The sequence below is a fragment of the Lacerta agilis genome, chromosome 8, assembly GCF_009819535.1.
Source record: "Lacerta agilis isolate rLacAgi1 chromosome 8, rLacAgi1.pri, whole genome shotgun sequence".
NCBI classification, from domain to species: domain Eukaryota; kingdom Metazoa; phylum Chordata; class Lepidosauria; order Squamata; family Lacertidae; genus Lacerta; species Lacerta agilis.
The window spans coordinates 17,235,538-17,253,041 of record NC_046319.1 but is presented as its reverse complement, the minus strand read 5'-3'; the positions used below and the strand labels follow the sequence as shown (position 1 = coordinate 17,253,041).

The 17,504-nt window shown below is 46.6% G+C and overlaps 1 protein-coding gene across 2 annotated transcripts in view; it reads left to right on the top strand.

Annotated features, from left to right (window-relative positions):
- Positions 1–17,504, top strand: part of LOC117050635 (Golgi integral membrane protein 4-like) — a 38,480-nt gene that overhangs the window by 6,621 nt on the left and 14,355 nt on the right. For both annotated transcript variants that reach the window (XM_033156343.1, XM_033156344.1), the window contains exons 2-9: positions 5,381–5,455; positions 7,370–7,419; positions 8,194–8,247; positions 11,529–11,679; positions 12,942–13,024; positions 14,067–14,210; positions 15,482–15,778; positions 16,914–17,071. In XM_033156343.1, coding sequence (XP_033012234.1) covers positions 5,381–5,455; positions 7,370–7,419; positions 8,194–8,247; positions 11,529–11,679; positions 12,942–13,024; positions 14,067–14,210; positions 15,482–15,778; positions 16,914–17,071 — 1,012 coding nt within the window. The remainder of the gene's footprint in view (positions 1–5,380; positions 5,456–7,369; positions 7,420–8,193; positions 8,248–11,528; positions 11,680–12,941; positions 13,025–14,066; positions 14,211–15,481; positions 15,779–16,913; positions 17,072–17,504) is intronic.

Sequence of the window (17,504 nt, the reverse complement as noted above, 5' to 3'; positions counted from 1 at the left end):
CCATCATTGCCGCATCTTAACAGGATGGCAACTGGCATGTGCCCCACACCCCTACGTGGCTCAGTGGGAGAGTGTCTGCTTTGCACACAGAAGGTCCCAGGTTCAATCCCCTCCCATCTGAAATCCTGAAGAGGTGCTGCCAGTCAGTGTAGACAACACTACTCTGAATGAACCAAGGGTTTGACTCAATATAAGGCAGCTTCCAATGTTTCCTCGAATTTTGAATTGGTTCACTCCAGGGATAGATACATCACCCCCTTTTTTCCCTGAGTGTGTAAATCAGCTCTTAGCTGGCTGGCGAAGTGTATTCTCCCCCTCTCTTCCCTTAGAGATCACTTCCAAAATGGCAAACAGACAACAAGAGAAGGAGAGAGGAATGTTCTTAAATTCTGCGGAAAGCCTGCGGGAATGGTTATTTCTCCACGCTGAAGCCTGCTGGCACATCTGCCTTGCTGGAAATGTTAACAAAGAGAAGAAGCTCTCTCTGCAAGTTATTGCTCCTGGGGGATTTTTTAAAGAGGCGTTTTAGTAGCTGCTTGTAATGGCTGGATGGGACAGCAGCCAGCTCAGCTCATAGTTCTGCAGTTCTCTGCCTCTTAGAGCCTCCTGCCCCCTCCTCACAACCTTATTTTTGCTCCGTTCAGTCATCTGCGCCGGTGCCTAGAAAGACAGGGCAGTGTGGGGTAGTAGTCAGAGCAGGCATGGGGTGAAAACTTTGGACCTCCAGATGTTGCTGAACTACAACTCCCATCAGCCTTAGCTAGAATAGCCAATGGCCAGGGGAGATGGGAGTTGTGGTTCAGCAATGTCTGGAGGGGCAAAGGTTCCTCATACTGGGATTAGAGTGTTGGACTAGGACCCAGGAGATCAGTCTCAGACCCCCAGTCCGCTGTTAAGGCCAGTGAGGTGGTGTGGGGCCCGTCACTGACTCTGAGCCTAGTCAACCTCACAGGGTGTTGTGATGATAAGAGGGTGATTCTGAGTATAGGGCTGCCATGTGTCCGGGATTTCCCAGACATATCCAGGATTCGTCCATCGGAAATAGCATCTGGGCGGAATTTCCGAAAATCAGAAAACCTGGGCACGTGGCAGCCGCCCGTGTCGGAAGTGTTGATTTTTTGGGGGGTGAATTTCCTTAAAAAATAGCTTAAAAACTTTGCCCCCCAAAAGCTCAACAACATTTCCAGATTTTCACATCTTGAAATTTGGCAACCCAATCTTCAGTAGGACTAGCATTGGCTACCACCCCTAGCAATTGACAAAGACCGTTGGGAATTGAGCCCAGCTCATTCTCTCTGCCTTGGATCTAGCTATTACTGCCGTGATGAAGAATCTGTGGACTGATAGATGTTGCTAGACTTCATTTCCCATCAGCCTCAGCCAGCCTGGCCAGTAGTCAGGGATGATGGAAGTTGTAGTCCAGAGGTGGATGGGCTGTATTTTATTTCTAATAGGTTTTTTACATTTCCAAGTTTTGCATATTATATAAGCCCCCTCCTGTTATCGTGTTTTCCGTTTGCAAGCTAATATACACTTCGCTTATATTAGGGGAATAACACTTCCCAGCAGTCAAATCTTCATCTTTTTCCAGAGAATTTACCTACCATCAATGTCATATTCTTTGTGCAATTCAAACCAGGGGTTGGGTAACTTGTTTGGCCCAGAGGGTCACATCTTGTATGTCCCCATACCATGGGCCAACTTTGGCAACTGGGCAGGGCCCCCACCTCTCAATCATCTCATATCATGATGATGCTGACTGACTGAGAGTTGGGCATTCCCCACCCCCCTGCCAAAGTTGACGGGGGTGGGGTGGGGTTAGTGAAGCACCACATAGGAGGATTGAAGTTTTGAAGTTTCCACTCACCAGCTGATGAGCAGAGGGTTCAATCGTGCTGGCTGAAGGGGTCTATTTCATTGGCACATTCAGCAGTATTGAACAGTATAATAATAATAATTAATTATACCCTGCCCATCTAACTGGGTTTCCCCAGCCACTCTGAGTGGCTTCCAACAGAATAATAATAATAATAATAATAATAATAATAATAATAGTGATAAAATATCAAACATTAAAAACTTCCCTAAACAGGGCTGCCTTCAGATGTCTTCTTTATTTCCTTGACATCTGATGGGAGGGCGTTCCACAGGGCTGCCGCCACTACCAAGAAGGCCCTCTGCCTGGTTCCCTGTAACCTCACTTCTTGCAGGGAGGGAACCGCCAGAAGGCCCTCGGAGCTGGACCTCAGTGTTTGGGCTGAACGATGGGGGTGGAGACGCTCCTTCAGGTATACTGGGCCAAGGCTGTTTAGGGCTTTAAAGATCAACACCAACACTTTGAATTGTGCTTGGAAACATACTGGCAGCCAATGTAGGTATTTCAGGACCAGTGTTATATGGTCTTAGCAGCCACTCCCAATCACCTGTCTAGCTGCCGCATTCTGGATTAGTTGCAGTTTCCAGGTCACCTTCAAAGGCAGCCACACGTAGAGTGTATTGCCGTAGTCCAAGCGGGAGATAACCAGAGCATGCACCACTCTGGTGAGACAGTCTGCGGGCAGGTAGGGTCTCAGCCTGCGTACCAGATGGAGCTGGCAGACAGCTGCTCTGGACACAGAATTGACCTGCACCTCCATGGACAGCTGTGAGTCCAAGATTCCCAGGCTGTGCACCTGGTCCTTCAGGGGCATAGTTACCCCATTCAGGATGAGGGAGTACTCCACACCTGCCCACCCCAGCAGTATTGAACTCCACCCAGGGGGTGCACAGGCAGGTGAGGTTTGGAAAAAACTGGTCTCCAGGCTGGAGGTTTCTCACCCGCTATCCTAGCCCAAAAAGGCACTGTCACCGAACTATTACCCTCCTCTTCTGCATTGGATTAGGGTTCTGTTGCCAGAAGGATCATCTTGGATAAACTGGCTAACCAAACAGACAATGTTATCGCTGTGCCTTTTCAAGATCTAGCCTAGAACTGCTCCAAAACATCTCGGCTTACACCCACCCCAGTTAAAAGCAAAAATATATTTCGGAGCTTCAGCCTTCCATGGAGAATATTCGGTAACAACAACCTCCTACTGCATTTCGCCACCTGCGGTTACAGTGGGAAATTTCAGTTGTAGCTGCGGATCCTGCCCACTATGTTTTAATCTAGTCGAAGGGAGCAATGGACTCAGACCTTGGCTTCTCCGAGTATTCCTCTCTATCCTCGTGGCTTCCTTCAGTCCAAAAGTCTTAAGTCTAAACTAACAAATATTTGTTGCATCAAATATTATAGAGGCTGAAATTTCTCACAAGAGTTAATTCCTCAGAATTTGTTCCCCACCCCCACCCGACTGTTCAAAAATTAAACACCCTTTGCGTATTTCACGGACCCCCACCCAAATGTCTGTGGCTCTTTTTTATAGCTTTACATAGAGGAGAATACTCTGAGGGGAAACCCTTGGACTGATTTTAGCTTAGCTTTAGAGTCTATCTTTATATTGAAGGAGAGTTTGTGAGATCGAGAGAGGAGAGTGAAGGCAGGCGGTTATATCATGCGGACGGTTCGTTGGGCGTAAGAAATCTTTAGTGTGAGCAGGGATAAATTCCCAGAGGACTTGTTCATATCCTGTCACGTTGTGCCTGGCGAGACTCTGTGGTATGCGGCTCAAAATACATCCTTCCATGCAAGGCAGGTCCATTCTGAGGCACCTCTGAGGGGGCAGAAACAAATATATACCCCTCTCCTATATGGGGCACAGATAGGTGGACAGACAGAAAGGACAGAGGTGATTCCCCGCCCTCAAATCCTAGAGGAACACCTTTCAGAAAATGCCCTCAGGCACACGTGAAATTGGTGGGATATGCATGTGTGGTGGAATGCAAAAAAGCCGCAGAATTTGGCTGCAATAAAGGCAGCTTCCTGAGAATCTCTTTTTCCGCGTTGTTATAAACGGCGCAGGTTCCTAGTCCTTAGTGTGCTGCTGCTTCCGCTTTGTGCCTGCTCTTTGTACCTGACCATGCCTGTTCACTTTAGTCATGTATATATGCCTTTCCCGGTCCAGTTTTGCAACCCAAAATAAGCGTCTCCCTTGTTGCCACTTTGAACTCCAGAAAACGGGTGCAAGTGCGGTGTATAGCTGTCAGTTGGATCACCATAGAAATGGGTCCGCCTCTCCCCCATGTAACTTAGTCCAAAACAGAGCTCTGTGTCTTATCGCCCAAATCCATCAAGGCTTCATCAGAGAGTGAGATCCTTGGGCTTGGCATTCTCCCCCCCCCACCAGAAAGCCCGCTGCTCGGTAGGGTTCCAAGTGCCTTTAAAAGTGCATTAAAAGTCATTGTTAAACATCCACGAAGGTTGAAAGGGATGCCTGGGGGTCCTTTTCACTTAGCAGCCAGAAATCAACTGGGTTCTTTCTTGATCAAAGAAAAAAGGAGAGGGAGAGAGAAGGAACTCCTCTGTCACATCAAATGCAGATTTTAAAATATTTTTGTTCATTTTTTGCCCTCCCTTCCTCTGGCAAGCTAGGTTTGGCTTGTTTGCCTCCATCATGCTGAGTGTTCTTGTATTTTCTGGGCCTCTGGCTGTGATTGTTGTGGGGGGGGCAGGGGGCAGGTGGGGGGGCAGGGGCAGGGAGACACACAACGTCCTTGCCTTGAGACATTTATGACTTGAAAGAATGCCATTTTGGTTGGATGTGTCGTGAGCAACTCTTATTCCTCCCCTCCCTCCTCTCTTTAAATGAATAGATAAAGTAGTATATTGTTTCGCTCTTTCTTTGAATGGCAGGAAGATCAGGGCAGCCTTTGAATATGGGGACCCTCCAGAATGACCCCCCCCCCGTACCCCAGTGTGTTGGCTGCAATGTGTCATAGCCGCAACAATAGCGCATCAGCGGTTGATTTATACCAGGCTGTCCGCACATCATTCTGCTCTATTAGTTGTTCTGCTGTGCTTCCCCAGTGTTGGCACATGATTGTAGTCTGGAGGGGCAACTTTAGAGCTGTAGTGCAACAAAATTAAAATAAGGAACATTTACGGTGTACAACGTTTACAGAATAGAAGCGAAGGGAAGGTTATCCACGATCTCAGGAACCGCCACGCAAAAATACGGTTCCGATACCCCAGTGAGGTGTCAAATGCCTAGTGAACAAACAACTGTTTAAAATATATAGTAGATAAAGCGGAGGAAATGGCAGGACAAATCACAAAGAGACACCAAGCAGGCTTGTTCCATTTGCATCCTTTATGCCGACAGCCTGAGCTTGGCACAGAACCCAGTTTTATTTTTATTTTTTTTAAACCCTCGTCTGAAAATCACTTGGGTAGAGGACGGGTGTTGCGAAGTTTTGCTGCTTCATATTTGCTTTTCTTTCCTTCTCCTTCTCTCCCCCTCAGTTGTTTACGAACACAGATCACGGCTAGAACGATCCTTGCAGAAAGAACGAGGGGAACACAAGAAAACAAAAGAAGGTAAGGTTGTGGGTTTTTTTTTTTGCCTGAGGTAAATTCGAAGAGGCGTTTGCTCAAAACAGCAGAATACGCTGCTTTGGAAAGGGCCTTTTCGGTGGCTGCTCCCAAACGTTGGAACTCCTCCTTCAGGAAGCTAGATTGGCTCCCTCCTCCTTGTCTTTCTGCCGGCAGGTGAAGACTTTTCTTGTTCCAACAGGCTTTGGGGAACTGCCTGCTTTTAATGAAAGGCTTGGTACTGTTTTTATTGTAATTATCAGTATGGTTCTAACAGATTAGAGTGTGTGTGTTAATCAATGCTTAATTGTTTTTTAAGTGAAAATCTGAAAAAAAATTGTGGAGGGTTTTTTGGGGAACAAAATTACATTTCCCGGACATATGTGAGCCCTAGCAAAATGGATGCTGTAGCAGTAAGCTATGAGCCTTGTCAGGAACATGGAAGCTGCCCCATGCTACCCATACTGAGTCTGACCATTGCTAAGGTTTCCTCCTGTCCTGTATAATACAGGATTGTCCCGTATTTCAATGTAAAATGCTATGTCCTATGGGCCACTGCTACACTATAATTGATTCAGTACAAAAGGCAGTTTGTCCTGTATTTCTGTTTTGCTGATTCTCTCTCTGTGTGTGTCTCTCTCACATACCCTCCAACACTTTGAAGCCAAAATCCGGGATGCCATCTTGCTGTGTATTTTGCCTTGAGAGTAAGGTGGCCATTTTGGTCGCCATGAACACCTCGCTTCCCCAGTCCAAAAAAAGTACTTTTTCACACACAGCACCCACAAATGCATGTTTGGGGGGCCACTGCACGAAATTGCAGCCCTGAAAAAAGCACTTTTTGGGGAGGGGGGATTTCACCGCGAAATCGCGTTAGATCGTGGCAATCAAAATGGCCACTGTGCTCTCGCGGTTAAAAAACGCGATGTCCTGGTCTGGGACACTTACGGGGTATGCAGTTCCCCCACCCTGTCGTGTATTTTGCCAGACCAAAGTTGGCAACCCATCTAGCTCAGCATTGTCCGCACAGACAGGCAGCAGGGTGTCGGGCAGCAGACATTCCTTACTCGGAGGTGGCAGGGATCGAACCTGGGACCTCCTGCGTGCAATGCAGAGGCTGCATCACTGAGCTACCATCATTTCCCCTGTTGCGGCCTTTGTTCCCAAACCTCTGGGGTTTTGTGCTGGTGCCCCAGCACTCAGCCGCATCACCCCGCTAGAAAAGAAACAAGCATGTATTAAAAGGCTGACTCGACTCTTATGTCTCAGAGCTTGTGCAAAATATCAATATAGCGGTTGTTCTTCTTGGGAGCGTTTCTGAGAGGGCTGCAAGTGATCTCTAATTATCTTGGATAAAGATGTGGCCTTCTGTGCCATGTGTGCTGGGTGGCTAATCGCCACTTGACGATTGGAGAAGAAGTTGCGAAGGATTTTTGGTTGTAACTGAGGGGTTTTAGACAACAGGGATGGGGAATCTTGTACTAGAACTCCCAGCACCCCTGGCCATCAGTCATGCTGGATTATACAGCATTGTATAGTATTCTTCTTCTTCTTGGACTAGAACTCCCAACATCCCTGACCGTCGGCTAGGCTGCCTAATATATACAGGTATGTGTGTTTGCTGTGTGTGAGAGTACAAACAATTGTTGTCATCGTCAGCAACACAGAGTGTTTCCACTGGTTCTCGTTTCAGACACGGGTTCCACTTTGAATTCTTTTCTGATAGGCTTCTGCGTTTTTAAACTTTGGATTTCTAGTTAGTTGCTTTTCCAGGGATTTCTTAAAAAAAATAGTGGGCACATTCCTTCCTATTAGGTTCACAGGCTTTTAAACAGCTTCCTCCTTCAAATGTAAACCAGATTCTAGTAAATTCCGTCTCACTAATTTCCCTGGTTGTTCTCCCTCCCAACCCCATCTTAGATTTTTTAGTCTACAAGTTAGAAGCTCAAGAAGCCCTCAACAAAGAGAAGGTGGGTGAAATGAGATTCCTCTGTGGGTGTGAGAGGGAGGTGGGGAGGGGAGGGGAGGGGTAGAGGGGGATGGGAGGCAGAAAAAGGGAAGGAGAGAGGGGTAAAAGGGGGGAGGGAGAGGGGAGGGAAGAAAGAGGGGGGAGGGAAGGAGAGACAGAATGGAGGCGGGATGAGAGAGGGTTTGAGGAATAAGAGGGAGGGGTGAAAGGGAGGGGAAGGAGGCACACACATACAAAAGAATAATATCCTTTATCAATATGATTGATCCTTTAAAAATAATATTTACTATCCTTTATTAATAATATTCACTGTACATGAACACATTTTCACCCATATATTAAGTAAACCCTCAAATCTAATAATGTAGGACAAAATTTAAATTCTCCGCATCGTAACACCCCACTCCCCACCCCAATCGTTCCTTGCAACAATATGCCCAGTGTTATTTTTCTAGAATGGCCACGGTTCCCACTTGAGAGGTGCTGGAACTGAATTCTGGCAAGTTCTGACTGTGGGGGGAAGACCGGGGGGGGGGTATGCCACTGTCGCTGGCCTTGCTTCCTCACAGCACCCTTGTCACCGAATACCTAGACAAAGTGGTGAGTTTTTAATTGGCACCTCAGACTAGACAGAATAGGAGCCAATCACTCTTTGAGGAGGGGAGGGAGAGTGTTTCTTGCTGGTGGGCCACCACTGAGAAGACCGCCACCGCTGTGCTGGGTAATACCCGCTTTCAGTCATTTTGGTTTCTGACTTGTCACCTTTTCCTCGCAGCAAGATTCCATGAACAGATATGGAGCCCTGAGCTCGCAGCATAAGATCCTGAAGGTAAATGGACCCTGCTTCTTTTTGGCACAGGAATCTCAGCCATTTCTAGGGAGGGGGGGAACCTGCCGCCCTCCAGACAACTCCATCATCTCTAAGCATTGCATTCCCATGCTCCTCTCTAATACCACTACTAATAATAATGGAATATGGTGGAAGTGTCACAGAACAATGTGGAATGTTGTTTGGATGGTCTGGTATTAACCCACCGTTATTGTGTAAATGGCATGTGGCAGAATTTATCCACTCGAAAAGAAAAACCCAATCTAGAGCGGTCCCTACATACTCTGGGGAGGGTGTCCAGAACGACTGCTTGAGAAACCCTCGTAACATTTGTACACAAAGGTCTCGCTATCCAAACACAACACGCTCTCAGGAAATTGTTTGTTAGGCTTGGGTCTACATAACGAGTCGCCGATTTTTCCTATGGGGAATTATTTAATGCGTTTCCAGCCACATAATTTTGACCCCAAAGGACCACACAAAAACCTTGAAATCTTGCAAAAGGCAAACAAGGAAGGGAAAAAATGCTCTCTTTATTTGTCCAGTCTCTCCTGCTTCCTCCCTTCTAAATCTACAATTATATAATTCAGTGCCTACTTATGTGTTTGTTTAGGCAAGGCTATCCAGGCCTGTAAAAGTTACATATATGTATTTATTTTAGCTACTGTTGATCTAAATGATCTTTTGGATGTTTGAAAATGCCTTTTTTATTTTACTTTTTAAATCAAAGGTGTTTTATTTATAAACAGCTTAGAGCTTTTCTTACAATCGTGCGGCACACACACACAAAATATAGTTTAAATAATCTTCAGTGGGTCTATTTTGAGTAGTATTGGATGCAAGCTTTAGATTCTGTGGGATAAACCAGGTCCCCATTTGTGGCTATTGGTACACATTTAGCAGGATTTATTATTGTTTAGCAGGATTTATTATTTTTGTTAAATTTTGTTAATTTATAATTTTATTGCTTTATCTTTTTTGTAAACCACTTTTTTTTTTACAAAAGCACTGTATAAGTTTTAAATAAATAAATAATAAAAACAAAAAAATCCATGAAATCCTCTAAGTGGTTTGCGCAAAAGCATATAAAAGACTCATTTAAAAAAATACAGATAAAATAGAAACTTTAAAAACAAACAAACATTAAAAAATGTGTTGAAAGGACAAAATCTCAGTGAAACTCCAATCATGAACATTTTCCAATTTGTTTTTTTAAACACACACACACACACACACACACACACAAAGTTTTAAAAGCCTGAGAGAGGGAGAGGTGGAAAAAAGTCTGTCTTTGTTAGTTTACTTCTGGGTCACTTAACCCAGATTTGTTATGCTTTCACTGTTAATAGATTCTGAGTACACACTCTTTAATTTGGACTTTTGCAACACATTAATTGGCTACAGGGATTCTAGTTTCTTTTTTTAAAAAGTAACCAATGTAAGACTGAAGATGGCGGTGGTAATTTTTTTTTTTTTTACCTGCCCTTCATCGTAAAGTCCCAGGGAGGATTGCAACAATATAAAAATACAATATTAAGATGAGTTAAAACAAAAAGAGTATTATTATTATTATTATTATTACCTATGCTTTATTAGTCGCCTTCCAAACCACTGCCTCAAGGCGACTTACCTGTAACAAAACTAAAAACACAAAACAGCAGATATGTTTAAAGCGAGACTGACAAGTGTAAAATCGTGGTGAAGACCCCATTATTCAGCTGGGGAATACTCCGATTGTTTCCGGAAAGCACACATAGCTCAGCCTTTCTTTCTATGACTGAACTGAGAACCCTCATGTGAGTTTATAGCTGTCTTTCTCCGCCCTTTCCCAAGCTAGGGACCTCTAAAAAACACTGGGGAAACCCTTTCGCACGGTGCCACTGACCCAGAATTCACCTCCTTTGGTGTTCCCATAGTAACCTGCAGCGATCGTGCTCTGCTTGGCTTGGCAGCACCAATTATACATGTGGATCGATGGGTGCTCAGGTGAACCCCTGGCCCCTTATAGACAATGGCTAATTCTTCACAGCCACCCCAGTTTTTGAGGCTAGCTGGGCAGGGTTGGGAGAGGGAATGCTTAGGGAAAGAGAAGGGAAGAAGTGGTGGCAGTGGGAAGGAACCATATCACTGATTCTTGCCGAATGGTCCCAGTAGTTTGGATGACGGTACAGCATGTCTTCCTGAACTGGGAATAAGCCTCGTTAAACTCCGTGGAGTCCGGGGAGAAAACCGGCATAGGACCGTACTATAAATGTTTACCCTCGTTGGTACAAATGAAGCTCCCACTGCAGCTAATCAACTTGAATCCATCAGTCAATAAACTTAAAAAGTTGCTGTTGCTGAGAAGGCTATCAGCCAGTTAAAAATCAAACAACTGATTGGTGAAGTGATTGAATCTGAATAAATCATGATACAGCTTTAAGCCCTAATGCAGGGGTCAGCAACCTTTTTCAGCCATAGGCTGGTCCACTGTCCCTCAGACCATGTGGTGGGCCGAACTATATTTTTTTGGGGGGGGGGGTGAACGAATTCCTATGCCCCACAAATAACCCAGAGATGCATTTTAAATAAAAGGACACATTCTACTCATGTAAAAACACCAGGCAGGCCCCACAAATAACCCAGAGATGCATTTTAAGTAAAAGGACACATTCTACTCATGTAAAAACACGCTGGTTCCTGGACCGTCCGCGAGCCGGATTGAGAAGGCGATTGGGCAGGATCCGGGCCTTAGGTTGCTTACCCCTGCCCTAATGTTATTAGAGGGCCTTTGGAGGTGAAATTAGAAATGTACCAGTGGGAGCTGCCACAAAATGTTGCAGCATGGAGTACTCCAGTTCAGGACACTCCATTCCATTCCATTCCGGCCTTTCTTGATTTCCTCATTTTTTTTTCCTTGCCACCTGCCTGTCAGCCTTCTGTGGCCACTGACCCTCACCAGACATCAGTCCCCACAACCCTGAGGATCCTACAAACCTTGGGGTTTCTTCTAAACCTAAGGATTCCTACCTTTTATATATATATGGCATTGATGATACCATTTTGACTGTATGAGAGCTTTGAGAGTTTTGTTTACAATCAAGTGGCACGTACATTTTATGAAACAAACAAACCATTGGCACTCATTTCTGAACACTGTAGACAGAGGGACTGATTCCTTGTTAGTGATTTGGAAAGGTTCCAAATGGGGGAAGAGAAGACGTGAGTGTGTCACACAGGCGTCTCTCGCCCCGCCACTCCTGCCCTGTCTCATTTATATTTTTTATTTTTCCTTGGATTAGAATCAGCACGAAGATGTCAAAAAGCAGCTTCTCGACCTGCAGATGCAACACAACGGGCTGAAACTGGAACACCGCAAGATAACAGAGACCCACAACCAGAAATACTCTCAGCTGCAGAGGGAGAAGGAAAGCGAGGTGGGAGGTTTGCAAGGTGAGTGCGGGATCTTGCATTCGCAGAGAGGATGGGAGAAATCAGCAGTAGAAATTTGGGTCTCCTCCTTTGACTCCAGAGATTGGGTCATCCACCCACTTGCCCCATCGCCCCTTTCCCATCGCCAAGGGTCGTCTTCAGGCGCCACACAATAATCCTTCTGTTAGTGTGGTAGCACTTACCCTTTGGAACTCCCTGCCTATTGACACCTGGCAGGTTCCTTCATTGTATTCTGCATTGGGCGGGACTGGATGACCTCTCGCAACTTCAGTTTCGAAGGCAGCTACAGCCATTCTCGGATCGGGGAAGCTTGACCACGGTTGTCCATGCCTTGGTGAACCTCACATGCTGGAGTACTGCAATGCACTCTGGGTAGGGCTGATCTGGTTGCAGTTGGTGCAGAAGCTGGCGGCCATAGGTTGCTTGGAGTTGCATATAATGCCTTGCTTACAGGACTCGCACTGGCTGCCCATTTGCTGCTGGGCCAAATTCCAGGTGTTAGTACTAACAGGCGAGTTCCTATTTAGCTCAGGACCACCTTGCTTGAGAGACTACCTTATCGTTTACACACACAGTAGCTGCGAGAGCTTCTCCAGGAAGTTCCAAAGGCCTCCGAACCCTGCTCTGAAGTAACCTGGAGCAGGACTTTTAGTTGACCTTGTTCTGCAGAATAGCATCCCTGTCAAAATACAACAAGTGTCCACTCTGCACTTTCCCAGAAACATTTGAACTCATTTTTGCTTCAGCAGGCTCCCCCGGCTGAATAAACAAGTCTTTGCCATGAGTGTCCATCTGTTAGGATTCTTCTTTTAAATTTACCTGTTGCTAACAGCAGAGAACCTGCACAAGCAACGCTGACACCAAACCCTACATATATTAAGTAAAATAGAAACATCATCACCCAACCCCAACCCCACCCATCTTTCACCCCTCCACCTCTTCCCCCCTTTTCTTCCTAATGTCTCAACAAATGAAACTGATTTGTAAAAATGTTGCATGGGGGAAAAATAGGAGAGAAAGACATTGCACATACTTTTGTAAATCAAGAAAATCTTTAATAAAAAAATACATTTATAAAAAATGTACCTGTTGCTTTTGTGTTTTTAGCTATTTTATGCATAAATCGCCTTGAGAACGTGATTGATAAATCAACTGCCATAATTGCAACTCTGCAGTTAGCTTGGAAACCTAAATATTGTTATTTAACTGGAGCAACGTGTAATTATTGTCATTTATCTCCTCCCCACCCCCAACCCTCGCAGATACAGTTTACAAGCTCAGGGAGGAGAGCAAGTTGCTTCGCAAAGCCCACCAGGATGTTCACTCGCAGCTTCTCAGTGCTCAGGTAGGCTCTGGGGATGGGCAGTGCAGTGCATTGGTTAGAGCACTGGACCAGGATGTGAGCGGCAGGGTTCAAATCCCCACTTGGCCATGAAGCTCAGTGAGTAACCTTGAACTGCCCACTGTCTCTCACTCTGACCTACCTCACTGGGCCGTTGTGGGTATAAAATGGGGAGGGAAAAAGTAATTCACACCATCTTGCTCCCCTTGGAGGAAAAGCTGGGATATAGGTGGAATATAAATATTCACTCCGTGATTCATAGCGCTCAGCCACAGTGGCCTCCCTGACATTACCGCCTCTCTCGTTGTGAAGACGGTGCATCATCTTTTGGAATTTTTTCAAGGGTTAAGTGTTCATACAAGTCACAGGTGACTGTAAACTGCCCACTTCCCCTTTTTTCCTGATGGCACCAGGGGAAAAAATGGGGAGAGGGGCAGAGAAGATGCAAAGTATATTTCTAGGTGTGCTGGAAAGAAAATAACAGCATATAATAAGTACAGGTGTTCAGAAATGTGGGGGGGGGGGCAAAGGAAGAAGAAGAAGAAGAGTTTGGATTTGATATCCCGCTTTATCACTACCCGAAGTAGTTTCAAAGTGGCTAACGTTCTCCTTTCCCTTCCTCCCCCACAACAAACACTCTGTGAGGTGAGTGGGGCTGAGAGACTTCAAAGAAGTGTGACTGGTCACCCAGCAGCTGCATGTGGAGGAGCGGAGACGCGAACCCGTTTCACCAGATTACGAGTCTACCGCTCTTAACCACTACACCACACTGGCATGACCTCTCTGTTTACAGGTTGCATGCCTTCCTTCCCTCATGCCCCCCCATCCCCACGACTGCTCAGCATCTTGTGAAGATGTTGAATTGAATTCATATCCTGCCCTTGTTGGGAGCCCATTGGGAGCTGTCCGGGGTCCTGATTCCTGCCTTGATCGACCTGCCCAGAAGAGCCTTAGCTGAAAACTGGAGAGAAATGGATGGTCTCTTCTGTCCAAAAGCGATTGTTCTAACTCCTTTGGGGCCCTTTCTTCTTTGGTCTGCCTCCAGGTCCAGATGGAAGAGTTCAGGCAGCTCAAGGAGACCCTTCAAAAGATGCCAAGCTTTAAGGAAGTGGTTGGGGCTAAAGCCCAGTTGAAGAATGAGCAGCCCCCAGGACCAGGACTTGGCATGTTGCAGATTGTTAGGCCAAAGGTAGGATGTCTGGATGTTCCTCTCCCTCCTCTCTCACTTTCCAAACCTTAGACCCAGGGGAAAGAGCTTCACATTCAAGTAGGGTAGTGGTGATGATGATGATGATGATGATATATTTATACCCTGCCCATCTGGCTGGGTTTCTCCAGCCACTCTGTGCAGCTCCCAACAGAATACTAAAAACATGATCAAATATCAAACATTGAAAACTTCCCTAAACAGGGTTGCCTTCAGATGTCTTCTAAAAGTCAGATAGGTGTTTATTTCCTTGACATCTGATGGGAGGACGTTCCACAGGGCGGGCGCCACTACTGAGAAGGCTCTCTGCCTGGTTGCCTGTAACCTCACTTCTCGCAGTCAGGGAACTGCTAGAAGGCCCTCGGCGCTGGACTTCAGTGTCCAGACAGAACAATGTGGGTGGCAACTCTCCTTCAGGTATACTGGGCCAAGGCCGTTTAGGACTTTAAAGGTCAGCACCAACATTTTGAATTGTGCTCAGAAACATACTGGGAGCCAATGTAGGCCTTGCAGGACCGGTGTGATATGGTCTCGGCGGCCACTCCCAGTCGCATTCTGCCACATAAAGTGTGTTACAGTAGTCCAAGCGGGTAAATGTGGCCCTCCAGGCCTCTCTGCCTGGCCCTCAAGACTCTCTCCAGGCGACACCTCCTGTCCGCAGTCCACACCTGCCTTTGCCGGTATGGAATGCGCTCTTGCACTCATTCTGCGTCTTGCTTGTCTGGATGAAGAGGGGTGGAAGAGTGTTTGTAGAAACAGAGCTACTGTACAGAGGTGACCTTCACGTTAGTTGACTTGCCTGCAGCTGGTGTGTGGCCCCTGGAAAGGAGTGTGGTCCTCGGGTTCCCTGCCCCTGCTGTATACCAATATCAAACTCATTCACCAAGGGTGGTTTCTTTTGTAGGCAGAATGGCACCATGCAAATGCCATAGGGAGATAGTATCCGCAGGCCTAGAGGAGTCCCAATTTTTGAATTGTCATCGTTATTATCTCTGGGAATGGGGTGTCAAAAGGGGAAATGTCCATTGAAGGCAGAGCATGTTCACTGGACATGGAATGCTGAAAAAAGCAAGGAAGGGGAATGGAATGGCATGTTCTGGGTAAGGGTGCAACTCACTGACTGGCGGAAAGCACTCCATACTGCAACATTTTGTTGCATATCCTACTTGTTCTGGATGAAGTGCAGTTTCTGGGGAACCTCTTCCTGTCTAAGCCTGTCTTTCCAGTTTGTTTGGTTTTTTCCCCCCATCTAGGCCTCACTAGGCAATGAAGCAAAACCACCCCTGAGTCCCTTGGGGCAAGCTGCAGTTCCAGCAGGGAGTTCCCCTGTTGCTCCGGCCTCTAGCATCAAACAGCAGGGAGAAGCAATCTTGCATGAAGGCCAGGCTTCACAAGGCAACAGCAGGCCTCAGGGCAATGTGCCGTTTGGCCAGGTGGCCCCACCCCACGAAGCCCACCTGCCACCTCCAGCCTGGCCTCAGGCAGGGCAAAGGGATAGCCCCATAGTCCGCTTCACGAGGATGGTGAATAGTGTGCAGAATGGGAACCAGGTAAGAATACTCAGTTCTACTCAGAGTGGACCCCACTGAAATTAACAGACTTCATATCTGTTAACTCTGATTGGTTTGCTCTGACTAGGACTGGCATTGCATGCAATGCGATCGTAGTGCTACATTGTAGGTCCAGGGTGGTGCAGTGGTTAGAGCGTTGGGCTAGGAACTGGTCCAGCCAAATTCAAATCCTCCCCTCAGGTGCTGGGTGAACTTGGGCCAGTCCCTTTCTCTCAGCCTAAACTACCTTGCAGGGTTGTTGTGAGGATAAAATGGGAAGAGGGAGAATCACAAATACCATCTTAAGCTCCTTGGTGGGAAAAGATGGGCTGTAAATGTAATGAATGAATGAATGAATGAATCTTTAGGTTCAGCGTACCCATTCTGCTGGGGGAGAATTGGGACTAGTCGACGTGACAGTTTATAGTGGACTTACGGCTTCCCATCCTTGCATTTTTTAAATGCAGCATTCACACAATGCTGTCTTCGTCAAAACACCACCCCATATTATCCCCCCTTCAACTTTCAAATTTGCATTTATTGAGAGCATTTGTACCCCAAAGCTCCCAGAGAGGCTTACATGTAATCCATTTGAAGCAAGGCAGTCCCTGCTCGCAGACTTAACAATCTAAAAACAACAGCATCCACGAAACTCAAGGTAAAAGGCACAGCGAGGGAAGAGGAAAGAAGCAAACTCAGGCACTAACTCTTAAACAGTGGTTCTTATGACAGCTGGTGTACAAACAGTTGTGGCTAGGAGGTGGCTTGATGGAGCTGGTTATTGTCAAAGCTGCTGGACAGAACCCTGCTTCCCTTATCTCCCACTCCGGCAGTGTGATTTTCTGTTTCTGTGGGAAATCCGTTAAGGAAAAACAACCCATAATTAAAATCTGAGGTGAAAAGATATGCCTTTAAAAGCAGCCTAGGAATCAGTCAGTGATGCTTGTTTTGGCATTCAGGAATAGCCCCGAGTCCACAGTGAATTGTTATGTGGAAGTGCCCTTTCTCCCCTCAAAATACTCTTCCACAGGGTCTCCCCAGGCCTAGTCATCGCACTCAAGCCACTCTACCACACACTGTCTCTCCAGTTCTGCTTTCAGGGTGTGTATCCCCCTTTTGCTTTTTCTCTCGGTAGGATCAAAAAGTTGCTCAGAGCATGCCGAGGGAGAGCGAGGAAAACGTTCATTCTGAAGCCATGGCGAACAGCTTCAGACTCGTGCCTGCCTCAGAGGAAGCCCAGGATTTGGAAAAGCAGCCCTCTGTGGGGAGCCAGCGGGATCATGCCATGCAGAGGTTTGTAGCCGTTGTGGGTTGGGGTTCACAGTAATCCCACCTGTCAGGAGTGAGCCAGCAGTAAATCACACAGTGCAAGTTGGACTTAACTCTTTATCAGCAAAAACATGGTCTACACAGGAGTGTCAGGCCTAATGAGCACAGCAGCTCATCCCTGGTAGGTCTTACTCCATGAATCAGTTGCTGAGACTGAAGGTCCCTGCCTCCCCACAGCCACCTAAGTCCCCTCCTCCACAGGGTTTTCCCCCAAGTTATCAGAGACTGCGCCTATGTGTCGCCAATCTCTCCTCCACCCATTTCATGCCTCTTCTGGTTCTGGGAGACCAGAGGGAAGGGGAGCTTATCACAGCAGGAGCGAGAGACACTCATGACTCTTCCCCACCCTGACTCATTTGCCTCTCTCCTCCCGCCCTCCTGCTTCAGCTTCTGACTC